This window comes from Anolis carolinensis, unplaced genomic scaffold (genome assembly GCF_035594765.1).
Source record: "Anolis carolinensis isolate JA03-04 unplaced genomic scaffold, rAnoCar3.1.pri scaffold_12, whole genome shotgun sequence".
Lineage (NCBI taxonomy): Eukaryota > Metazoa > Chordata > Lepidosauria > Squamata > Dactyloidae > Anolis > Anolis carolinensis.
Window position 1 is genome coordinate 19,843,166 of NW_026943823.1, and position 26,984 is coordinate 19,870,149.

At 41.7% G+C, this 26,984-nt stretch overlaps 1 protein-coding gene across 1 annotated transcript in view; it reads right to left on the minus strand.

Moving 5' to 3' along the window:
- Nucleotides 1-24,520, minus strand: part of tbc1d8b (TBC1 domain family member 8B) — a 40,846-nt gene extending 16,326 nt beyond the window's left edge. The window contains exons 1-12 of the mRNA XM_062963790.1: nt 24,334-24,520; nt 14,626-14,736; nt 13,607-13,725; nt 13,102-13,327; nt 12,344-12,584; nt 11,391-11,598; nt 9,200-9,367; nt 8,963-9,112; nt 7,724-7,874; nt 5,316-5,530; nt 4,830-4,947; nt 48-333 (exon numbers count right to left, since the gene is read on the minus strand). Of these exons, the coding sequence (XP_062819860.1) occupies nt 48-333; nt 4,830-4,947; nt 5,316-5,530; nt 7,724-7,874; nt 8,963-9,112; nt 9,200-9,367; nt 11,391-11,598; nt 12,344-12,584; nt 13,102-13,327; nt 13,607-13,725; nt 14,626-14,736; nt 24,334-24,460 (2,120 nt within the window). The 5' untranslated portion in view covers nt 24,461-24,520. The remainder of the gene's footprint in view (nt 1-47; nt 334-4,829; nt 4,948-5,315; nt 5,531-7,723; nt 7,875-8,962; nt 9,113-9,199; nt 9,368-11,390; nt 11,599-12,343; nt 12,585-13,101; nt 13,328-13,606; nt 13,726-14,625; nt 14,737-24,333) is intronic.
- Nucleotides 24,521-26,984: the final 2,464 nt, after the last annotated feature.

Genomic DNA, 26,984 nt, shown 5'->3' on the forward strand with positions numbered 1-26,984 from the left:
CAACACCAGAAATGGAAACGGCTCCTGCCACATGACGGTCCCGGTACCTGTTGAGAACGGTCACGGCTTCGGCGTCATCCTTACAGGCCAGGAGGCCTTCCATGTTGTAGTCCAGCACGGCCAGGCCCAGCTGCAGAATGGCCTTGATCCCGTCGTAGAAGAAGCAGTCGACGACATTGACTGCACTCTCGATGGGCAGCACGCTGATGAAGAGCGTCAGGAACCAGGAGAGGGAGACGGAGGAGAAGAAGGTCATGTCCGTCATGTGCTCCGTCAGCTGCGGAAGGCGCTCCCGGATCAAGTCCTCAAACACGGCCTGGTCCACCAAGGCCCCTGCGAGGGAGGAAGAACATCTTAGACTCTTCACTGCTGGAGAAGCACAAGAAGGTTGACTGATTGCGCCCACATCCAGCAATGTTCTCTCATATATATATATATATATATATATATATATATATATATATACACATACACACACACACACACACACACACACACATACATACATACACTAGCTGTGCCCGGCCATGCGTTGCTGTGCTGAAATATGGTGGTATGGGAAATAAAGTATTGAATTGGTGGTAGTTAAGGTAAAGGGTAAAGGTTTTCTCCTGACATTAAGTCCAGTTGTGTCCAACTGCACACTGAAGTGGATTATATGGCAGTGTGGAGTCAAGATAATCCAGTTCAAACTGATAATATAAGATTATAAATGGGTTATATAGCTGTTTGGAAGGGCCTTGAGTCTACACTGCCATATAATCCAGTTCAAATCTGATAATCTGTATTTTATAGGCCTAAGTGAGGCCTAACTCTGCCTGTCCCCTGCACTGAGTGGGTTGCTAGGAGACCAAGTGGGCGGAGCTTAGCCTTTTAACTGGCAGCAATTGGATAAAAACAATTATTCCTCTCCCTCTAATTAGGACTTTATTTTTCTTTTCTTTTTGTTGTATGAACGTAGAGGCATGGATGAAGGGTTGTGCTGCCAAGTTTAGTGTTTCTGGGATGTGTAGTTTTGTTGTTTTGTCCTAGGCCAAAATTTCATTACCCTTTTATATATATACTAGCTGTGCCCGGCCACGCGTTGCTGTGGCGAAATATGGTGGTATGGGAAATAAAAGTATTGAGGAATTGGTGGTAGTTAAGGTAAAGGGTCAAGGTTTTCCCCTGACATTAAGTCCAGTCGTGTCCAACTCTTGGGGTTGGTGCTCATCTCCATTTCTAAGCCAAAGAGCCGGCGTTGTCCATAGACTCCTCCAAGGTCATGTGGGATGACTGCATGGAGCGGCGTTACCTTCCCGCCGGAGCAGTACCTATTGATGCACTCACATTTGCATGTTTTCGAACTTCTGGGTTGGCAGAAGCTGGGGCTAACAGTGGGGGCTCTCTCCGCTCCCCCAATTCAAACCTGCAGCCTTTCGGTCCAGAAGTTCAGAGGCTCAGCGCTTTAACACGCTGCGCCATCAGGGGATATTATTTCCTAAAGGTCGTGAATATACAATATTTCTGAATGGGTTTTTTTTCCTGTTGGAGGCAAGTATGAATGCTGCAATTAGGAAAAATGATTAGGATGTAATGGCCTTGCAGCTTTAAAGCCTGGCTGTTTCCTCCCTGAGTGAATTTTTTGTTGGGAGGTGTTAGCTGGCCCTGATTCTTTCCTGTTTGGAATTCCCTTGTTTTCAGAGTGGCGTTGTTTGCGATATTTTATGTGCTTCTACTGTCTGTGGCCCCGAGAAAACAGAGGATTTGCCAGACTTTGATGATGGGAATATTTTGTTGGGAGGTGTTAGCTGGCCCTGATTGTTTCCTGTGTGGAATTCCCCTGTTTACTTACCGTCCTGGTTTTAGAGATTATATTGTTCTGCATTATTCTATCCCAGTAATTATTTCATATTAAAGTAGAATCTCACTTATCCAACATTCACTTATACAATGTTCTGGATTATCCAACGCAGTCTGCCTTTTCATAATCAATGTTTTTGTAGTCAGTGTTTTAAATTCATTGTGATATTTTAGTGATAAATTTGTAAATACAGTACAGTAGAGTCTCATCCAACATAAACGGGCTGGCAGAATATTGAATAAGTGAATATGTTGGATAATAAGGAGGCATTAAGGAAAAGCCTATTAAACATCAAATTCGGTTATGATTTTACAAATGAAGCACCAAAATATCATGTTAGACAACAAATTTGGCAGAAAAAGTAGTTCAATACACAGTAATGCTATGTAGAAATTACTGTATTTATGAATTTAGCACCAAAATATCACGATATATTGAAAACATTGACTACAAAAATGCATTGGATAATCCAGAACATTGGATAAGCGAGTGTTGGATAAGTGAGACTCTACTGTAAATACTACATAGCATTACTGCGCATGGAACTACTTTTTCTGTCAAATTTGTTGTATAATGTGATGTTTTGGTGCTTAATTTGTATAACGATTACCTAATTTGATGTTTAATTGGCTTTTCCTGAATCCCTTCTTATTATCCAACATATTCATTTATCCTGCCGGCCTGTTTACGTTGGATAAGTGAGACTCTACTGTATATTTCTCATCTTATATTATCTGCTCAGAACTGGATTATATGAGGCTCCTTTATACAGCTGTATAAAATGCACACTGAAGTGGGTTATTTGGCAGTGTGGAGTCAAGATAATCCAGTGCAAAGCAGAAAATATAAGATTATAAATGGGTTATATAGCTGTGTGGAAGGGCCTTGAGTCTACACTGCCATATAATCCAGTGCAAATTAGATAAACTGTGGAAGAAGTCTAAGTGAGGCCTAAATCTGCCTGTCCCCTAACTGAAACCTGGCTATCCCTTGGTTGCTAGGCAACCAAGTGGGCAGAGATTAGCCCTCTAAACTGGCAGCAATTGGATAAAAAAAATTATTGCTCTCCCTCTAATTAGGACTTTATTTTTCTTTTCTTTTTGTTGTATCAACCTTGAGGCGTGGATGATGGGTTGTGTTGTCAAATTTTGAGGTTGGGGGGCCTGTACTTTTGTTGTTTTGTGAATTGCCGTGATGCCATCACTCTTTTGTATATATAGATAGATATATATACACACACACATACACACACACCCTGTTTCCCCAAAAATAAGACAGTGTCTTATATTAATTTTTGCTCCCAAAGATGCGCTAGGTTTTATTTTCAGGGGATGTCTTATTTTTTCCACAAAGAAGAATTCACATTTATGGTTGGATTTTTAAAAAAATGAAAAATTATTATCTACTGTACAGTAGTTGTCATCACAAGCCAGCATAACCAAACTGTGAATCCTTTCAAAAATTTCTATATTATATTTTATTGCTGTTCGTATGTACGTTTATGTTGTTGTTGGGCTTGTCTCTGTGTAAGCTGCCCTGAGTCCCTTCTGGGAGATGGAGGTGGGATACAAGAATAAAGCTATATTATTATTATTATTATTATTATTATTATTATTATTATTATTATTATTATTTGTTACTAGCTTTATTTTCATGTACAACAATCTATGGTATGTACATTTACCGATCCTGCATGCTTCCAAACAAAAACTTTACTAGGTCTTACTTTCAGGGGAGGCTTTATATTTGGCAATTCGACAAAACATCTACTAGGTCTTATTTTCTGGGGATGTCTTATTTTAGGGGAAACAGGGTGTGTGTGTGTATATATGTATATATATATATATATATATGTGTGTGTGTGTGTGTGTGTGTGTGTGTATATATATATCATTCAACTATACATACATTTGCGAGTATTTGTTGCATACCGTGCAATATTTTTCATCTATTAGTCTTTCATAATCATTTCTCAAATACTATATTTTCAATAAGGGGTCACAGACTTCTATTTGAATAGAACATATAAAGGTAATATAGGCTCCAAATTAATATCAATTTCCTCCTTGCCTTCAGTCTATTAGCTTCCTCTATGTACATTTTTAATTTTACATTGAAATGTTGTTTCATTAGTTGCCATTCATTAACAAAGTTCTCTAAAGGTTCTCCTCTTAAGTGTACAGTTATTTTATCCAGTATCAGCAAGTCTGTAATGTATTGTTCCAATTCTGCTAAGGAAGGTGTCTCTGAGGTTTTCCAATATCTAGCGCATATTATCCAAGCTGCCACTGTCTTATAAAACAAAATTCTTCCGAATTTCCTTTCCAGTTCTTCTTCGAGCATATTCAAAAGGTACATCTGTGGTGTCATTTTAAATTTTGTATTTAATGTCTTTTCTAGATGTACATGAATCTGTTTCCAATAGTTGTTTATTTTGTTGAATGGCCACCAGAGGTGGTAAAATGTGCCTTTTTCTTTCTTGCTATACTCCCAACTCAATAACGGAAAACGTAATGTTGGTGGACAGGAAAAGAGATTGAAAGATGGGCTTAAAGCCAACCTTAAAAACTGTGTCATAGACACAGAGAACTGGGAGGCCCTGGCCCTTGAGTGCTCTAACTGGAGGTCAGCTATGACCAGCAGTGCTGTGGAATTTGAAGAGGCACGAATGGAGGGTGGGAGAAATATGCCAAGAGGAAGGCACGTCAAGCCAACCCTGACCAGGACCGCTTTCCATCTGGAAACCGATGTCCTCACTGTGGAAGAACATGTGGGTCAAGAATAGGGCTCCACAGTTACCTACGTACCCACTGCCAAGACGCTACACTTGGAGGACCAACATACTCGGACAAGGAGGGATCGCCTAAGTATACACACACACAAGATCAGTGGTTCTTTGGACTTCAGCTCCCACAGTTCCTAACAGCTGAACCGCGACATTAGATTGTAGCCAGTTTTACTTTTAACCGGTCCTACTATTTCTCACCTATGATCCGGCGATTGAAATAATCAGGTAGCATCCGTTCACACACAGCAACTAAGAGCCAGAAAGCTTCTTCCTCTTTGGCATAAAGCAGGAGAACTGAGGTCAAGATATTCATCGCCTATCAAGGATCAAACACAGTTTGGTATTACTGGAGAAAGGATATTTTATCGGGAAACTGGGAGTGTTGGCCTGGTTCAGACACGCAGGGGGAAAGACGGGCCAAAAACTGGAGGAAGAAATGGATTCTTATGGAAGAGGATACAGCTAATTGGCTAAAGCAGCCATGGGCCAACTTCGGCCCTCCCTCCAGGTGTTTTGGACTTCAACTCCCACAATTCCTAACAGCCTGTAAATCGGGTTCAAGTCCTCTACCACTATAGTATATACTTGATTGCCATTTGTTTTCTACTGTTCTTATCATATAATCTTATCATATAATTTGTATATTTCTCCTGTTAACCCTTTTTTATTTTTCCATTCTTTCACCTGGCAATACCCGATCTTGGGGTTCCTGTGGGCATATGCCGTGAGGACTCTTCTGAGCGCAGAAATGCCCGTGTCGCTCTGGAAAGCCGGGTGTTCGGGCAAGGAGCGGCGCAGGTCCCTCTCGATCTCATCCGTGGCCAAGGTGCACGTCCCCAGGGAACGCTCCACCAGCTCCGTGTAGTAGCCGGGGTTGGTCGCCATATCGTTCACAGCGCCTGCCAACGGGTTTATTGCACACTGTTATAAAACAACAGGAATGAGGACTTCGGCGGGTTTCTAGGACTGTGCAATTTTTTTGTTAGTTATGTAAGTCGGATCAAGGCGATATCCAATGCCAAAAACTTAAAAATCGAAAATTACCCAATGCTTTTTTTGTTTACATTTTGTAAACCTTGGAAATCTCCCAAAGTCAGTTATATTTTCACCATAAGGAAGCCAAGCCAAGCACAAAAGGGCTGCCACAAAAGAGAGCAGAGTAGAGTTTCCTGGGAAAGATATAAAGCACAGGATTCTGGGAAATGTAGTTTGGAAAGGCAATGAGCCCTATGACAGAGAATGCAAAAGGCCCTGCCCTGAGCTATTTATTTATTTACAGTATTTATATTCCACCCTTCCACCCGAAGGGGACTCAGGGCGGATTACAATGAACACATATATAGCAAAAATTAAATGCCAACAGACAAACAACATACAGTATAGACAGACACAGAGGCATTTAACATTTTTTCCAGCTTCACGATTCCGGCCACAGGGGGAGCTGTTGCTTCACCGTCCACTAGTGGCTGTACTTCCTCATTCCTTTCCTCGTGTTTTGCTGGCAGTTTTATGATGCTGTAAATTAGTTAAATTAACCTCCCGCATAAAGCGTACCTAAATTTCCCTACTTGACAGATGCAACTGTCTTTCGGGGCTGCATAGGTCAACAGCAAGCTGGGCTATTTAATGGTTGGGGGCTTAACCCGACCCGGGCTTCGAACTCATGACCTCTCGGTCAGTAGTGATTTATTGCAGCTGGTTACTAGCCAGCTGCGCCACAGCCCAGCCCTACATTTCCCAGAATTCTGCTTAGCCTCAGAATCCCCAATCAGGAGGAGACAGATGTGTCCCTCCATCACAGCCGCCAGCCAGAGTTTCAAGGAATGGCTGAATCTGCAAAGAGGGGGATGGACTGAGACTGGCATGGGCTGGGAAGAAATCTCTCCAGGGAAGTGAATATATGAGAAATTCAATAGCTGTTGTGGCTTTTAAAAAGGTTTTTGTCAAAACTTTTTAAAATTCCCTAAAATCAGTGTGTATATATATATATATATATATATATATATATATATATATGAATATTTCTGAAATATGGGAAGAACGATCCCCTCTTATCTTGTATCATTGTATAAAAAATTCAAGGAGATAGCTCTTGTAGTTTGTTAAAGTTGTTTATAAAACCTTTGAAAATTTCCCAAAAATCCATAGATAAGTGAAATGTTGTGAAACTTGGTGGGGTCACAGTGGTCAATGTGTTCTACCACTGTAGCAAGTTTCACCCCAATAGCTGTAAAAATAAGGGAGGGAGGAGCCTCTGAAGTTTACCCACTTGGGCAATTACTAGAACGAAAAAATAACAAAATCTCGTTACTCTCATGTGTTGAAATGTGCACTAACTATACTTTAGAAACACTTTAGAAATGGAACACCAGTGCTCCCAAATTTTGTAATGAGTTTTGAAACATTTTTCTTATCGATCGCACATACCTAGTGGTTTCCTTGTAAAGTGCACAACACTGAGCACATGTTCATAGATCGCCCTCCCGGCCTAAGAACAACTTTGTACAAAAATCAACACTTTTTTCTTATAGATTTTTGAATTAGAGACTGTCTGTATGCAACGCAACCATAACAACAACAACAACAACTACTACTACTTTATTTTTCTATCCCGCCTCCATCTCCCCGAACTCAGCCATTGCCAGATCTGGAATAAACTTGGCACATAGACCCAACACAGCCAACTTTGCATACTGGGGTTTCAGGATGATTGACACTGACACTAGGGAATTATTGTTCACCTGTATTCAGAGAACAATGAACCCAGCAGATGATGGATCTGGACCAAATTTGGCATAGACACAAATAGCCAACAGTGAATACTGACAGAGTTTTGGGAGGGTTGACCCAAGACTTTTGGGAGTTATAGTTCACCCACATCCTTATGAATTTTCTAACGGGAGCATTCATAAAGAAACAAAAGCAAAGACTGAGTTTTTTTCTAAGACATAGCATAACATATGACAACACTGATAATATCTAAAAGCCAAGAACAAACAAGGCCCTTTTCAAATAACCCGGGCATCACCGGGTACCCAAGCTAGTAGCAAAGAAAATGAATCCTCCTCACTCACTATGAGAAGAGATTGTACCTGAAAAGAGAAGCCACAGCTCTCCTCTCAGCACCTCCGGGATCCCTCGGACGATCAGGTCCCGAGTCTTCCTCGTCCGAAACATGCTCACTCCACGACCGCATTCGATGAAAAGGATGTTCCAGGACTGTTCTTTCATTTTTTCTTTCAACTAGAAAAACAAAGCTATTAAGAGGACCATTAAAACGTAATAGCATAATGCCTGATCAGGTATACACAAAGTTTGCTTAATCACACAACATGCAACATGTGTCCAGATAGTTTTGGTCAACTAGCAATGTAAATACTGTAAATAAAGCCTTAGTGTCTTCAGCAGAAATAAATCAACGAAGCTGTCATTCTTTGTCTGTGCCACTTTCGACGTTTGCAGAGTGGTCTGGCATAGTGAGCTGAGGGCTAGCTCATCAATCAAGTCAGGTTCGCCGATTCCCTGACAAATTGGCCGTCTATAGAGACATTGCCCAGAGGACACCCGGATGTGTTACCACCCTGCTGGGAGGCTTCTCTCATGTCCCCGCAAGCTAGAGCTGACAGACGGGAGCTCACCCCATCTCGTGGATTCGAATTGGCACCCTTCAGGTCAGCAACCGAATCTTTAGGTCAGCAGTCCAGCCTGCACAAGGGTTTAACTCATTGCACCATCGCAGCTCTGCAAGAGCAAACTGGCGGTGGGCAGAGAAGAAATTAACGTGCCCTACTGTTCCCATTGGATGAATGGCGCCTCTGTAAATGTTGACATACCAGTTCCTACAGGTCTATTCTAGTTGGGATTAACAACTGGATCAAGGCCAGTCTCCCCTCCTTGGCAAGACATGTCCTTTTGTTGATGCACAGCAGCCTTTTATTTCTAGTCCACTTCCCAATTAAAGACTAGGAATCGAGAAGAATAAATATTCAATAGTTTAGTTCTGTGGAGTAACTAAAGGGTGGTCTTTCAATCAAAGCAAGCCAAGATAGTGTCCTTTTGTTGATGCACAGCAGCCTTTTATTTCTAGTCCACTTCCCAATTAAAGACTAGGAATCAAGGAGAATAAATATTCAATACTTTAGTTCTGCGGAGTAACTAAAGCGTGGTCTTTCAATCAAAGCAAGCCAAGATAGTGTCATAAAAAGTGCTGCATTTGACTGTCTCTGGATCATGGGTTTTGTAGTTCCAACACATGCATGCGCAAGCATAAATCAAACATCCCCATTCCCCTTCTTTCTGTAATTTTCCTTGTCTCAACCCTCCCTACTCACCATTTTCGCATCCAGGTTCTCGGCATCCTGAGGGTGAAAGACAGTCATCAGGGCTTCTGTGCTGACCATCTTACTGTTGCCCTTGAGGCTTGCCATCGGCTGGCCCTCGTAATCCTCCAAGACAGGGTCCGGGTTTGGGCTGATGGAGACCTGCAAGGGGCAGTTGCAACAGGAGGTGAGCACAGAACGCTCTCCGGAAACCAGAATGGGGGGAAATCAAACACGTTCAGACTTTACCTCGGCACTCGCGGCATGCTGGGGGCTCGCGGCTGCATCACACCGGCCCTTCAGCTTTGGCACCAGGTGCTCAAAATCCCTCACTTCAGAGAAGCGGAAGGCCCTTTTCCCTCTGGTTGCGATGCTGATCGCTTTGCTGGCAGGGTCAGCAACCTCCACTGCTACAACCTGCAGGCAAAGTGGGAAGTTACCATATATACTAAAACATTAGCCGACCCAAATATAAGCCGAGGCATCTAATTTTACCACAAAAAACTGGGAAATCATTGACTTCAGTATAAGCTGAGGGTGGGAAATTTCAGAAATAAAAATAGATACCAAAAAGTACATTAATTGAGGCATCAGTAGATTAAATGTTTTTGAATATTTAAATATCTAATTTAAGACAAGACTGTCTAACCCTGATTAAATCATTATTCTCATCTTCTTCAATGTAAATGTGTTTATGTATTCTTTAAATAATAATAGAGTAAAATAATACATGTAATAATAGTAATAAATACAAGAAAGTAATACAGTAGAGTCTCGCTTATCCAATGTAAACGGGCCGGCAGAGTGAAATAATAAATGTAATAGAGTAAAATAAATGCAATAGTAGCAACAATAATAGAGTACAATAATAAATGTAATAATAGAGTAAAATAATAAATGTAATAATACCAATAATAATAGAGAAAAATAATAAATGCACCATATATTCTCAAGTATAAGCTGACTCAAATATAAGCCAACCAGGATCCTCGAGTATAAGCCGAGGGGGGGCTTTTTTAGTCCTAAAAAAGGGCTGAAAAATTAGGCTTATACTCGAGTATATACAGTAAATCTTATTCATGGCATTTCTTTTAACTACTGAATAGACAAAAATCTCACTGTAACATCAAAAACTATATGGAGATGCTATACAGGAGTGTGACCACAAGAGCACCACTGTTATTGGGTTGCTGTGAGTTTTCCGGGCTGTAGGGCCATGTTCCAGAAGTATTCTCTCCTGACGTTTTACCCACATCTATTGCAGGCATCCCCAGAGGTTGTGAGGTTGGAAAGGAGGCAAGTGGGATATATATACAGTAGAGTCTCACTTATCCAAGCTAAACAGGCCGGCAGAAGCTTGGATAAGCAAATATCTTGAATAATAAAGAGGGATTAAGGAAAAGCCTATTAAACATCAAATTAGGTTATGATTTTACAAATTAAGCACCAAAACATCATGTTAGACAACAAATTTGACAGAAAAAGCAGTTCAATATGCCGTAATGTTATGTTGTAATTACTGTATTTACGAATTTAGCACCAAAATATCACGATGTATTGAAAACATTGACTACAAAAATGGCTTGGATTATCCAGAGGCTTGGATAAGCGAGTCTTGGATAAGTGAGACTCTACTGTGTGTATATATCGACAATACAGAGCTAAGAGGGAGCCATGAAGACATTCCATCTTGTCTCCTTTGCATCAGCTGGAGGTCCCTCCACTCAGTAACATGCTATGCTAATTATACAGTAGAGTCTCATTTATCCAAGCCTCGCTTATCCAAGCCTCTGGATAATCCAAGCCATTTTTTTAGTCAGTGATTTCAATATAGCGTGATATTTTGGTGCTAAATTTCTAAATACAGTAATTACAACATACCAGTACTGCGTATTGAACTACTTTTTCTGCAAATTTGTTGTATAACAAGATATTTTGCTTAATTTTTAAAATCATAACCTAATTTGATGTTTAATAGGTTTTTCCTTAATCCCTCCTTATTATCCAAGATATTCGCTTATCCAACATTCTGCCGGCCCGTTTAGCTTGGATAAGTGAGACTCTACTGTATATATAAAAATATAAAATATATATATACATACGTATACACAATATAATTTACAATAATATATAACATATTGTATATACATATAATATTCATATTATATTGTAATGCCATATAATACAAATACAATTTAATAATATCAATTATATATTACATATAATATTACTAATAATATTACAATATATTGATATAGTACAATATAGTAATTTAATGTCAGTATTGTTCTATGCTAATAATATAATATTGTATGTAAATTGTATGTTAGCTGCTCTGAGTCGCCTTCGGGGTGAGAAGAGCGGGATAATAGTAAATAAATAAATAATAAATAAATAAATACGCAACACTTATGAAGGTCTCACCCAGACTCCTGCTCACCTCTCTCAGGGGGAGGATGACGCAGCACAAGGACCCGTCCTGGCTGGCAAAACAGATGTAATTTTCCGAAATGCACATTTTCCCCAGAGTATTGTAGTGGCTGAAAGGCACCCATAAGAAACACTCGTGCACCTCCCGCAAAGACTCCTCCTTGGGCAACCGGAAGAAGGCGTTGAATTGCTCGCTGTGAGCTCGGCTCTCAAGGCCCCTGGGCAGCAAAACGAAAGTGGTATTGTCCAGATTAACAACAACAAAATTTCTTTCATCAGAGAATATAGCACATAATAAAAGTGAAAATTTGTATGAAATTATGAAATAGATTATGAAATAGTGGTTTGAAACCAAGCAAAGGTCCTTTTCCTTTGCCCCTGCCTCACATCGAGCGGCTATTGCTCCTTGTTTTAATGGAGCAGTTCTTGAATATTTTATTTAGAGATCCTAAAGATCCCTTACCCAGATGACCCTTACTCAAAAATCTTGTTTTTCCATGAAAGTGTTGCCAGGACATGTTCTGCCTGACATTTGCTCTTTGCTCACAATATAAGGTCATGCAAACTGCAGTAATGATTTGGCTGCTGGATGATGCATACGTGGGATGAACTATGAACATGTCACCTGAAGATAGTGCATACGTGGAGCAAACTATGGACACTTCACCTGATGTGATGAGTAATGAGTTATATAAGTTACAAGGCAACTACGCATGTCCAAAAGGATTATATCAGTCAGCAAATTCCATTGTCAGTTAGCTTTCTGCGCATGCTTCTGTAAAATTGTATAAATTGGAAAGCTACTACAGGCAAGTGGTGGCATTGCATTTTCTGGGCATTAGCTAACATTGTCACCTGCTCTTGGCCAAAAGTAAACTATCTTGAAGACAACTTCTGCTGTCAGTCTGCTTTCTTCACCCGTGTCCAAACAAAATTCCGCAACAGTTTTACAAAAGGCAGTACCTCTTGGTGATTTGCAGGGGATCGCGTAGGACCGGGTCGCCTTCAAAGGTCTCCTTGTCGAAAAGTCTGCGAACAGCATACAGCGCCAGCTGCTCCATGAGAAGGAACGTTTCGCCGATGTGCAGAAACATTGAAAAGTAGTGATCTTCCCCACGGGAACAGACATGGATGCTCTCGGTAAGGATCACATTCGACGTTTTTTCAAGTCTTGAGATGTCATCCCAGGATATTACCAGTTTTACTGCAAGATAGATTAAAATTAAGGGGAGGGGAGGGATATAATTGTGTGCCTTTTCTTTTATTCTTAAAACTAGATGTACTGTATATACTCAAGTATAAGCCTAGTTTTTCAGCCCTTTCTTTAAGACTGAAAAAGCCCCTCAGAGTATTATTTCACTCTGATCTTATTATTATTATTGCATTTATTATTTTACTCTATTTATTACATGTATTATTTTACTGTATTATTATTAAAAGGATACATAAGCACATTTACATTGAAGATGAGAATAATGATTTGATCAGAGTTGGACAGTCTTACCTTAAATTTGAGCTTTATTTAAATATTCAAAAACATTTAACCTACTGATGCCTCAATTAATCTCACAGGTTTAGGGTTTGAAAACTTTTAAAAGTAATTTGTTACAGTGACAAGCCATCTGGATGTAATCAATTAGAACTAGTAAAATGTTGAAAAGTACTTGTTTACTGGAGATTAACAGTCTCCTGACTAAAAAAGACCAATTGTGCCCACTTACTCTCGGCTCCCAGGAGGTAGGAGTAAAAGCTGAGGAAATTGGTGCTGAGGTAGAGCCAGCCCTGGCAGGGCACGTGGCCTCTCCAATAGCTGCAGGAGTAGTAGGTCACCAGCTTCTCCTGCTCAGCCAGCCCAAAACTCTTCTCGAACTTCATATGAGCCTCGCGGAATCTCTCTGGATCCTCCTCTTTGATCAAAGATCCTTTACTTTCCTCGGCAATCAAACCCTAGAACAAGGATGCAAAGAAGCGGATACATCCCAGACAATCCAACCTAGGAGCAGTCACTCCTTGATCCTTGACATCAGATAATACGGTAGGTCGGATAATTGGAGGACGGATAACCGGAACTCTACTGTGCTTCATACTCTCCCCTTCAACCCCAAGGGATTTACTCATTTAATAATCCCCATTTTTGGCATATGCACAGCAATGTCTCCCCATGCCAGCACAGCCCTGTGGGGAAAAGAAAACCTGGGCAAAGAAAGCTTTTACGTTTCTACATACTCTGATTTTTCCATGCACAAAGCTGGTGATGTCCTCGTTGGAATCAAACACGGACAGTGTCTTCATGACATTGTGCTCTAGCCACTCCCAGTGAGCTGTTATTTCTTCTCGGGTGGCCCCTAACAGAAACACATAAACACACACACATATAGTAAGTTTTACCTAAATTAGGTAAAGGTAAAGGTTTTCCCCTGACGTTAAAGTCCAGTCATGACTGCGGGTTGGTGCTCATCTCCATTTCTAAACCGAAGAGCCGGCGTTGTCCATAGACACCTCCAAGGTCATGTGGCCACTGGTATGACTGCATGGAGCGCCATTACCTTCCCACCGGAGCGGTACCTATTTATCTACTCACATTTGCATGTTTTCGAACTGCTAGGTTGGCAGGAGCTGGGGCTAACAGTGGGCGCTCATTCCGCTCCTGGGATTTGAACCTGGGACCTTTCGGTCTGCAAGTTCAGCAGCTCAGCGCTGTAACACACTGAGCCACTCATCCCTCTTTCCACTGCTCATCAAATTAGATTTCAAAATCTGTTTGAAATTCAAATAGCAATTCAGTTTCCCCCATCCCTGCAAGTTCAGCAGCTCAGCGCTTTAACACACTGCGCCATCACCAGGCCCTTTTTACCTAAATTAAAGATCATATATTTCATGCAAAGGCAGAAACAAAATCCAAACTACCATCTTCTGGATGAAGCCATTGCTCGTCTGGATGAGACGAACAGCAGGAGTAAATAAAACTGTATAGCATCAGGGTCACAAATCACAAAGAATGCACACAGTTGCCCACCCTGGCATTGGAATCACTAGCCAGGAGAATCTGGGACCCATATCTGAACACAAAATTCAAGATAACACTTCTGCACTATAACTCCCACCTGCCTCTAATACGGGCCTGGGCAAACTTTGGTCCTCCCTCTAGGCGTTTGGACTTCAAGTCCCACCATTCCTAACAGCCCCAGGCCCCTTCCTTTCCCTACACAATCGCTTAAGCTTGCTGGGTCTGTATCTGTACTCACCGCACGCGATGGTCCAGTAGACTTGGGAGTCTGGGGTCTGGTGTACAATGCGGAAAGGGGCCACTTTTGAGGTGGAATCCAGGACCGCATCCAGCGTTCCCACAAGGAGGCCTGAACGGCACACAAACAGATTGAGACAGTAATGAAGCTGGCCTCTGAAACATTCCCACAAGGAATGGGTTTTGTACTCTATAGGGACTGGGAAAACTTCACATGTCCTGTATAAGGAAGTTGGAAGAAAAGCATGTCTATATAGGGTTGAGGAGGGAAGTGGCTAAAGGTAATACTCATATCTGTTGCACTCAACACCTTGCACTCAACACCAGCCAGGAATCCAAAAATAGTTGTAATACAGTTTATTGAGAAAAACACATATAAGAAGGAAAAGTCACCGTAAAAAATAAGAAAGGCAAAATCCAATATGTAATGGATGAAATAGTCAATAAGTAATAAGCCAAACCAAACTGGCAATAGGAAAAACACTCCAAAGGTAATAATCCAAACAGTTCAAATCTGCTCCATAAAACAAGGTACAGAAGTACCAGAATCAAAACATGAGCATAATTCCAGGAAAACAAAAATCAAAACATGAACATGAATCCAAGAGCCAGACTATAAAAACTTTTTAAACCATGAATCCACTAAGACATGAACTGGAAACAAGGCTCGAGATCCTCATTGTTAAACGATGTTAAACGATCTGAATTCTCTGATTTGAGGTCCACAAAACATGAAGTCATATCTGTGACCTTGACACCTTTGCCTGTGAATTCTCTCGCACTGTTTCTCACAGTCTCATTGTGACTTTCTTAATTTGCTTGCTTCGTCCCTAAGATGAAGCCTAGGATTTCTGCTGACCACAGGTGAACTTTACCGCTCATCCAACTCCTTATCTGGGGTTGCTGTGAGATGACTAGGTGAAAAGTTTTTGCCAGCCGGGGCATCTCCCTGGCTGCTGGACTCTGAGGCAGTTTCACTTTCAAGCCCAATCTCACATATAGGATCTAAACTCCCCTCTGTTTTCTCACTGAAAACCCATCCACTCTCCAAGGCCCTGGAAAACCGATCCCATCATTGTCATCAGCTGACTGAACCACATCTTAGGCACAGACGGTAAAAATAATTCAGGGGCATCCAGGCTTTGATGGGACTGGGATAGGTAACTTTGTGTGTACACATGCACAAACATATTACATAGCAAGTAGTCATTTTACACCCATAGTTAAGTATCCAGTTTGAATCTCCACTAGCACTGCCATGTGCAAATCGATGCTGAGCCCATCCAGAGGCACAGCAAAGGCAACAGATGGTATCAGTGCCTGGTTCAGATGTCAACATCTTTGGTGAGAGAGATGGCAAAGTTGGGTCCCTCCAATGCCTTGTCATAGTTGGACTAAGAAGCAGTCCTTGAGATGCTGCTTCTTCTTTGCTTTGAAATCCCCCCTTTTTTGGCATCCTACTTAGGCAGAGGTGTGTTTTTCTTTCTGACATGTTACTTTCTCTGGGAGTTTCTTTGACAAAGTTGTGGGGTAAAGATGACTCAAGAGATTGAAAAGGGAGAGTTTTTGGGAAGACTAACATCCTGCTCAATGCTGGGCCAGACCTCTCCTTTGCTTTCCAAGAGAAGGCAACGCAGGAGTGGAATCCACTCCAATAAATGGGTTACTTTCAAAGGGCTGGACTCCTTCCCTTCTCTCTTTTCATTCCAACAAGACCTGTCTGCCACTGCCATATAAACCCAAGGGGATACCAATTCAAGGAAGGGGTTCAGGGTTAGCCTGGAACCCCTTCCCAGCCCCGGATCCCATTTGCTGCCTAAACCAAAGCACAATTGAATCTCCTCCGCTTGTAATCTAATCTTCCCCTTTGCTCCGAGAGCCCATCACCGCCGCTACATTAAGGATTACATCTATATTTGTTGGAAGAACGCTTGCTTACTGAATTATTCATCACACCAAGCACATCTCGCAGCTGGCTTCATCCCTGCGCAGGCAACTTTATCTGAATACCTTTCATTTTTTTTTATGTTGTCCTCCCTCTTTCTCCTTGCGCTGATCATAAGATGCTAGCCACGAATGAAACTACACAAAACAAACAGCTCTTCAGATGCTCTCTAGTTCTCATAAGCCTCACCACTGACTTTAAGGTTAGGCTTGACTCGAAGCCCAGGAACATCTGGAAGGCCAGAGGTTTACCACAAATGGCTAAAATAAATCTCTTACATAGCACAGGAAAAGAGAGATGGCAGAGATGAAAGATGTGCATTTAAAAGGCCCGTTAATTAATATCCTACACTTTAGAGGACATGTGTTATTAACAAAAGCACTTCTTTGGAAATATAATTTCCCCTGACTTTCACTGGATAAAGAGACAGTTGGTAACTCCGCAGTATTAGTCATACATAAATCTTCTCATGACTCAAGGCTAGCTCTGTCCAGCTAAATTATTTTTCTACCTCCCCTTTGTAAAAACAAACTGCAAACTCCTAGTTCCTGGCATCAGACCAACAGGCAAGTTCATTAATATTTCAAAGGACAGGAGGAAAAAGATTTAGCGATGTAGTCCTAGTGTGTGTATACAAGACAAATTGGATGCAACAAGTGAAACCCACTCCTAACTTGTTTGTAATGTTTCTGTTATGTTGGATAATAAATTAGTTATGATTCATAGTCTGTGGGTGGTTTGGAGTGACCCACTTCACTCTCAGGCTTGGAATTAATGCTCTGTGCTTTCTGACAAAATAGAATTGGTTAGGTAGAAGAGAACGGTAGTGTGCCCCCCCCCCCCCAATACACACACATTTCTAGCCAAAAATATGCTTGAATGCAATTGTATGAAAGATGTATGGCAGGGGTGTATATAGTCTATTTATTTTATTTTTTTTATTTGGAATTACGTTTTCAAATACTGAAGTGTTCCTTAGCAGGAATTACAGAAACAACTGGAAATTGGTCCAGATCAGCAAAAGAGAAGATCAAAAGTCTCTTATTTAATGAGTCATAATTAAAAGGAGTTAATGAAAATATTCATGAAGTAACTATCCAGAAAAATTGTGAAAATCGTACTCTAGAAATATCAGATAAACTGATAATTGAAAACTCCGTCAAATGCTGCATCAGTGGAAATCAATGTGCAGAGAAAGATAAGTTCTGCTTTACAGACTGGAAAATTGCAAAGCTTGAAAAGATTGTCAATTTTCTTCTTAAAGACCGTTGCGGTGAAGACGAACCTCCTGAAATTGTAAAGTTTTTAGAACAATAAAGGCTCACTATACTACAAAAAAAGAACTTATGCTTTAAAGTGATTGCCCCTGGGGAAGATCGTAACACACAAAAGCAAGGTAAATAAAAGCCCGTGGACCAATTCGATCCCCCCCTGGGAGTTGCATCAGCGAGAGCAACTTCTCCCGCAGTGCAAACTGCCTCTTTGGCCTCATTTAACCATAACCCACGCCAGGAGCTCGCACACAAAGATGCAAGATATACCTGGCTTCAGTTACAAACATTGTCCCTAGCTGTGGAAGCCTCAGGACTCTCCCATAACAATATAGGGATTACAGCCATTCTAGATTACTGCAAGGTATGAAGAGCATTTTCCCCAGCTGGATCCAATTTAGAAAACACAAACCAAGGCTGAAAGATCAGATATCATAACCCATTCTTAGCAAAGTATAAAAAGTATGATTTTCCTCTATGCACAACTATTCAGGATTAAACTTGATTACAACAGTGTTAGACACGCAAAGTCATACTTCAACCCCGTGTACATGCTTCATACATGCCCCAGGACAATTATTTCCTCCGTGCAAAATTGATCTCAGTTCCACGCAATAGATTCCTGACCTTTACATGCTTCCTTATCAGTGACCAATTATTGCAAATAGGCACAGAAAAAAAGCCTGTAAGTCAAAACTACCCACTGGCTAAAGAGTCCCCATCTCTAGCCAAGAAACAGATATGCTTTTATGGTTGCAGCCTGAACTGTTTTAATATTATTGACGTTTAATACTGTTTTCATATTTGCATATTTTAAGATGTTTATTTTGTCTTTAATGTATTATAGCATTGAATGTTTGCCATTTTTTTTGTTGGAAGCCGCCCTGAGTCCCTTTGGGGAGATAGGGCAGAATATAAAGTTTGTTTTGTATTATTATTATTATTATTATTATTATCACAAAAACATAGTATGACACAGCAAACAAAATAGACATGCTGGATTTCGTATCACAAAATCATGCAAACACTTCCCAAGTGTCTAGGGCTGTGTGATGTATTTTCGGATGATGGCCCTTCTTCTGGGACTGTTCAGAACTAATTGGTGCTAAAAAAGCTTCTGAATTCTCTCTCTCCGCTGCATAACAATCTGCTGAGGCAGCTGAACAAAGTGGTCAGTGCCACAAAACCAACTGGCAGCAGGCAGATGGCCAAGGAGACTGACAAAAGAATCACATTTCTTCACACAATGCATAATTTCTCTATTGAGATTCATCACCACTAGACGCGGTGATGGCCGCCAGCTGAGTTGGGTTTTTTAAAAAAACAAGGAGAATTGGAGCTTGTCGTGTTCATGAAGGTTGAGCATTCCGGCAGATTTTAGGCTTGATCGCTAAACCAAATTTCCATATTTAAGAATACAGAATAATAGAGCTGGAAGAGACTGCATGGGCCATGTAGTCCAACCCCTTCTTGCCATGCAGGAAAAACACAATCAAAGCACCGCAACAGATAGCCATCCAGCCTTTGTTTAAAAGCCTCCAAGGAAGGAGCTTCCACCAGACTCTGAAGCAGGCTGTTCCACTGTTGAACAGCTCTCATAGTCAGGGATATCTTCCTAAAATGGTTTTCTGTGATGAACATAAGTGGCCTTGAGTTCTTTTGGATAAGTGGAATAAAACTTTTTTTGCATTGCTGTGAGTTTTCAGGTTGTCTGGCATGTTCCAGAAGCATTCTCTCCTGACGTTTTGCCCATATACGGCAGGCATCCTCAGAGGTTGTGAGGTCTGTTGGAAACTAGGCAAGTGGGGTTGATATATCTGTGGAATAACATCCAGGGTGGAAGAAAGAACTCTTCTCTGTTGGAGGCAAGTGTGAATGTTGCTATTGGCCAGCTTGAATGGCCTTGCAGCTTCAAGGCCTGGCTGCCTCCTGCCTGGGGGAATCCTTTGTGGAGAGGTGTTAGCTGGCCGTGATTGTTTCCTGGCTGGAATTCCCCTGTTTTGCGAGTGTTGCTCTTTATTTACTGTCCTGATTTTAGATTTTTTAAAAATACTGGGAACCAGCTTCCTTATGGGGTCAGTGGTTCCCGTGATGTATGGTAAGGACACTTTTCTTCTGGGTGGATCTTTGTCTTTCCTCCCGTGGCTTGTTCCTGGTCTTGCAGCTCTTCTGATGCCTGTAGAACTCAGTTTTGGTGGTTCAGTTCCCCTTGGAGGAGGTGGGTTCGTAGATTCTTTTTGCACAGTCTGCCAAGGCTTTCATTGTGCTTCTATTTTGACCTGGGTGATGGCTGGAGCTTTTTTTAAAGTAGGGAAATAGATGGCATGATGCAACCAGGCTGTCTTGTGCCTCCATGCAGTCATTCAAAGGCACAGGATCTGTGGAAGGTCTTTGAATTCTGGTCACCAAGGGTTACCGTTTTTTCCACTGCCTTTAGGAATGACGTGATAGTAAAAAATGCAAAGAACAGAGCAGCTTCTGGCACAGATGAAAAACAAGAAGAAATATAAAACCTGGCCATAACATAAAAACGGCCTAAGTGGCAATTTCTTGGTCACCTGAGTATTGTAAATATTATTATTGTTTATACCTTGATTTTTCTCTCCACAAAGCAAACTCAAAGTAGCAATGCAAAATAAACACACAGAAGGATGTTTGAGTGGTTGGGGGAAAGGGAAAGGTCCTGAGGCTGTTAGGAATTGTGGGAGCTGAAGTCCAAAACACCTGGAGGGCCAAAGTTTGCCCATGCCTGGTTTGGAATTACAATAAACCTGGCATTCTTAGAGCCATTGCCATTTTCAAAATAGTCCTCTGGCACACAAGTTTCCCTTGATGTATCTGTCTCACAAATAACACTTGTACAATTTGCTTTGTTCTTTTCCACTGTAGCTGCTTCGCAAGGCAGAAACGGTTTGTTGAGAACATCATCCAAACCTGGGATCCCATCTGTTGCTCCCAAACACAACCAGCACTCCTGAATCAAGGGAGCATCCAGCCAGAATCCCCTGGGTTTTTTTCTGGGTTTTCTTAGCTAATGCAGCACCAGATCACAAACCGCTTTCTTGTGTATCAATGTGAACCGTCTCTTTTTTCTGTATCTTTAATAGGAACTGAATCTGGAAATGTTTGCGGGTTCCAAAAAAAACCATGATCTGTTGATCTCTTCAAAGGCAAAGCCTTGATCAAACAAAAGGCACAAAGATAATTCATTTGCAGAATTTGCTATCAAAGGCTACGACAGATTCCAGACTGGTGATGGTGTTTGTCTTCGTGTTGTTATTATTATAATTATTATTACCCTGCTCTGCTCAAGTAAGCTGGTACCTCACAAAACTACATCTGCCATCCTCTTCATCTTATCATCATCATCATCATGATTATCCTGCTCTGCTCAAGAGTGCTGGTACCTCACCAAACTACAACTCCCATCATCATCATCTTATTACTAGCTTGGGTAACCGGCGATGCCCAGGTTATTCGAAAAGGGCATTGTTTGTTTTTGGATGTTAGGCAATGTCAGTTTAGTCACATATTACGATATGTCTTAGAAAAAAACTCTTTCCTGTTGCTTTTATGAATGCTCCCATTAGAAAGTGTGTAAGGATGTGGGTGAACTTCAATTCCCAAAAATCTTGCCTCAATCCTCCACAAACCCTACCAGTATTCACAATTGGCCACGTTGGGTCCGTGTGCCAAATTTGGTGCAGATCCATCAACTGCTGGGTTCAGTGTTCTATGAATACAGAAGGGCGGGGGTATAAATAATTGAAATAAAAATAATAATAACTATAACTCCCTGATGCCAACGGCAATCACCCCCAAACCCCGTCAGTATTCACAATTGGCCATGTTGGGTCTGTGTGCCAAATTGGGTCCAGATCTGACGTTGGCTGGATAGTGCTTTTTTGAATTGTAACTCCCAGATGCCGAGGTCAATCACCCCAATTTGGCAGCGCAGGGTCTGTGTGACAAGTTTGGTCCATCATTGATGGGGTCAGAAGGCTCATGGAATACAGGTGAACTATAACTCCCAGAGATAAAGCTCAATCGCCTCCAAAGTCCACCAGTATTCCATGTTGAATTTGTGTGCCAAGTTTGGTCCACATCCGTCATCATATGGGTTCAGTGTTCTCTGAACACAGATGAAGTATAACTCCTGGATGTCAAGGTCAATCACCCCAAACCCCGCCAGCATGCAAATTTGGCCATGTTGGGTCTGTGTGCTAAGTTAGTTCCAGGTCGATCGTTGGTGGGGTTCAGAGTGCTCTTAAGATTGCAGGTGAACTATACATCCCAGGACCTACAACTCCTATAAATCATGGTGAATTCTCCCCAAACCTCTCAGTTGCTCACACAGAAAGCATATGGCCTCCAGAAACAGTCTATAGTTCCCAGTGCTGAGGAGCCACCAAGTCACTCCCTCCCAGGATATTGCAGGTTACAGCGAGCACATCCCAGGGTTCTTTTCCCTGTCCATTTGCATGATCCTGCCCACTGCCTCTCCCTTAACCCTTTCCTACGACACACAGCAAACCGGAATTGATCAGCAACTGAACATACTAGAGAGGTTTGGGGAGAATTCACCATGATTCATAGGAGTTGTAGGGACTGGGATGTATAGTTCACCTGCAATCTAAGAGCACTCTGAACCCCACCAACGATGGACCTGGAACTAACTTGACACACAGACCCAACATGGTGAACAATGGCAGGCATTGCTGGCGATTGACCTTGAGACCAGAGAGTTATAGTTCACCCGTATTCAGAGAACACTGAACCCAGCAAGTGATGGATCTGGATCAAACTTGGTACACAGACCCAACATGGCTAACTGTGAATCACTTAATGAATCACTTAATTTTAGCTGTTTCCTTTAAACTATCAAGTACTCTTTAAAAACCTTTGAATGAACCTCCAGAATCACTCGCAGTTGAAATCACCACAAGCAGAGTCACTCAGTGAAAGCAATTAGGCACTATGTAAGTATAATACTGTTATATGAGTTACCTTTACTTTTGTTAATACTGCTGGTAAAATACTTGTTACTCTATGTTTTGCTTTAGATAGAAATTCATTGTTGCTGAGTTTAACAACTCCTGAAGCAGGGGATTTTCTCCCTGAAACAGGGTCAAAAATACCCCTGTAGACTTGGGACTTTATTTGGACTTTACTTTCGAAGACTTTTTTGAGAGCGGTGCTCCATCATTATTTTCTTCATTCCAGTATACAGCAACACGACCAACCATCTGTTTGGAAGATATTTTCATTGACTATGTTTCCCTGAAGCCTATATACATTGGAACCAATACCAGACTTGAATAACTTGTGTGTTAGAGCTGTTGCTCCTTTTCATTTTGTCGGGTACGGCCAAATTGAGCTTTGTACGGGAAACTGTAACAATATATGTCATTTGGACACATTTTCTTTGTACATAGACTATCGTATGTTTGTATAGATAACTGTGAATCCTGGCAAGTGTTTCGGGAACATTGCCCTGTAAATCTGGGAGTTATAGTTCACCTGTATTCAGAGAACACTGAACCAACAATGGACGGATCTGGATCAAACTTGGTACACAGACCCAACATGGCAATTGACCTTGACACCAGAGAGTTATAGTTCACCTGTATTGCGAGAACACTGAACCCAGCCAGTGATGGATCTGGATCAAACTTGGTACACAAACCCAACATGACCAACTGTGAACCCTGGCAAGTGTTTCGGGAACATTGCACTGTAAATCTGGGAGTTATAGTTCACCGGTATTCAGAGAACACAGAACCCAACAAGTGACGGATCTGGATCAAACTTGGTACACAAACCCAACATGACCAACTGTGAACCCTGGCAAGTGTTTCGGGAACATTGCACTGTAAATCTGGGAGTTATAGTTCACCGGTATTCAGAGAACACAGAACCCAACAAGTGACGGATCTGGATCAAACTTGGTACACAAACCCAACATGACCAACTGTGAACCCTGGCAAGTGTTTCGGGAACATTGCACTGTAAATCTGGGAGTTATAGTTCACCGGTATTCAGAGAACACAGAACCCAGAAAGTGACGGATCTGGATCAAACTTGGTACACAGACCCAACATGGCCAACTATGAGTCCTGGGGGAGTTTTGGGAGGACTGATGCAAGATTTTGGGGAATTGTAGTTCACTTATATTCTTATGCATTTTCTAATGTGAGCATTCATTAAAAAAAACAGCAGGAAAGATTGAGGTTTTTTTTTTCTAATATGTGACCAAAACAGTGAATGGTGACTGGACTAACCTCGGCCTTCACCTCAGGTGTTTTGGACTGCAACTCCCACCATTCCTAACAGCCTCAGGCCCCTTCCTTTTCCCCCTCAGCCGCTTAAGCGGCTGAGGGGGAAAAGGAAAGGGCCTGAGGCTGTTAGGAATGGTGGGAGTTGCAGTCCAAAACGCCTGAGGTGAAGGCCGAAGTTGGCCCATGCCTGCTCTTGCTCGAGTAGGCCCACTCACCGGCCAGCCCGCCGCCCTCCTCGCCGTATCCGCGCCGCCGCTGCAGCACGAAGAACCGGTTGGAGCGCTCCGGGGTCCATAACTTGAGGCCGCTCTTGAGCAGCAGCTCCTCCGGCTTCAGCCACATCCTCGCCGGCGAGCGGCAGCACCTCCGCCCTCCTCCGCCTCCAGCGCCGACTGAGAACTTCCACGCACACAAGCGCCGCTTCCCCTAAACAAGCCCCGCCCACTCCCCGGTGCACGCCGGGAGTTGTCGTTCGCCGCCGAGCTCCTCTCACTGCCTGCCCCGCTCGGCGAACTACACGCCCCGGCATCCTTTGCGCAGCCGGGCCCTCCCGCTCTTTCTCTGGACTCCAACTCCCAGGCGCCTCGGCCGGCTCGCTCAATGGTGAGGGATCATGGGAGATGAAGTTCAAAACATTGGCAAGCGCTATGCATGGGAAGGATTAGGCAGAATAGGCTGGGTGGGAAGGAGTGGGAGTTTTTTTTTTATAGGGGTGTTATGTAGTACAGTGTAGATGCAGTTATAGTGATCCCCAACTGCGTTAATTTTAGTGTAGATGTAACTAAAGTGGTCTCGAAGTGTGTTAATATTACTAATTCTGATGCACAAAGTGTGTTAATTGTACAGTGAAGGTGCAACTAAACTGGTCTCAAACTGTGTTAATTATACAGGATTTTTTTTAATCAGGAAATGTATACAGTGTAGATGCAGCTAAAGTGGTCTCAAAGTGCGTTAATGATAATATTACTTCTATAGTGTAGATCAGGGGTCCCCAAACTAAGGCCCGGGGGCCAGGTCATTTACCTGGCCCCCGCTCTCAGTTTTAGACTTAGGATCGCCCAAAGTCTGAAATGACTTGAAGGCACACAACAACAACAATCCTACTTAACTTGATTATCTCATTGGGCAGAAGCAGGCCCACACTTCCCATTGAAATCCTGAAAGGTTTACAGTATGTTGGTTAAAATTGTTTTTATTTTTAAATATTGTATTGTTCTTTCATTTACTAATATTGTGCTATGGTCATAATATAATATACTGTGTATACATATAATCTTGATAATAATATTATAATGTAATACAATATAATACGTATTTATTTATTACAGTATTTCTACCCCTGCCCTTCTCACCCAATAGGGGACTCAGGGCAGCTAATAATAATAATAATCTATCTATATATATAAAAGAGTGATGGCATCACGGCGACCAACAAAACAACAAAACTACAGGCCCCCCAACCTCGAAATTTGACAACACAACCCATCATCCACGCCTCTAGGTTGATACAACAAAAAGAAAAGAAAAATAAAGTCCTAATTAGAGAGAGAGGAATAATTGCTTTTATCCAAATTGCTGCCAGTTAGAAGGCTAAGCTCCTCCAACTTGGTCTCCTAGCAACCCAATAAAAAATAATAAAAAACACTAAAAAAAAACACTAAAAAATGAATACAATAAAATATCATAATAACAAAAAATAACTAAAAATTATACAAGAAAATAATAAAATATAATAAATAAAAAGATAACTTACAATAAAATTAATTAAAAAATACAAATAATGTCAAATAAAAATTACACAACAATTTTTAACCAATACCACCACCACTTTGCCACAGCAACGCGTGGCTGGGCACAGCTAGTACAATATAATAGTATTGTATAATATTATTAATTGGAGCCCTCAGTGGCGTAGTGGATTAAAGCCTCGTGACTTGAAGGTTGGGTTGCTGACCTGAAGGCTGCCAGGTTCGAATCCCACCCTGGGAGAGCACGAATGAGCTCCCTCTATCAGCTCCAGCTCCATGCGGGGACATGAGAGAAGCCTCCCACAAGGATGGTAAAAACATCAAAACATCCAGGTGTCCCCTGGGCAACGTCCTTGCAGACGGCCAATTCTCTCAAGTTGCTCCTGACACGAAAATAATAATAATAATATTAATTATATATTATATATTAAATGTAATATTACCAATAATATTACAGTATAGTGGTATAGTACAATATATTAATATGTAATGCTAATATTGTACTATGCTAATAATATAATATATTGTATGTACATACAACTTGTAAGCCGCTCTGAGTCCCCTTCGGGGTGAGAGAGAGTGGGGTATAAATGTAGCAAATAAATAAATAATTGTTGTCGCGGGGGGGGGGGGGAGGGGTGCACTACAAATAAGATATGTGCAGTGTCCATAGAAATTTGTTCGGGTTTTTTTTTCCAAATGATAATTCGGCCCCTCAACAATCTGAGGGACCATGAACCGGCCCTCCACTTAAAAAGTTTGAGGACCCCTGGTGTAGATGTTCAGCAGTTCAACGCTTTAACATGCTGCACCACCGCGGGCTCCTACATAGACTGGGGTCTAAATTCAGGGATCTCGGATTGTCATGTTCAGTCTGTTCCTGAATTATGGGCTTCTTGTGTTTTTGAAAGCTTTCATGGCCAGAATCACTGGATTGCTGAGATTTCTGGGCTGTCTGGCCATGTTCCAGAAGCACTACCTCCTGATGTTTCACCCAGGTTTATGTATATGCGAGGTTTATGTATATGTGGAATAATGTCCAGTGCAAGAAAGAACTCTTGTCTGTTGGAGGCAAGTGTGAATGTTGTTATTGGCCAGCTTAATTAGCATTGAATGGC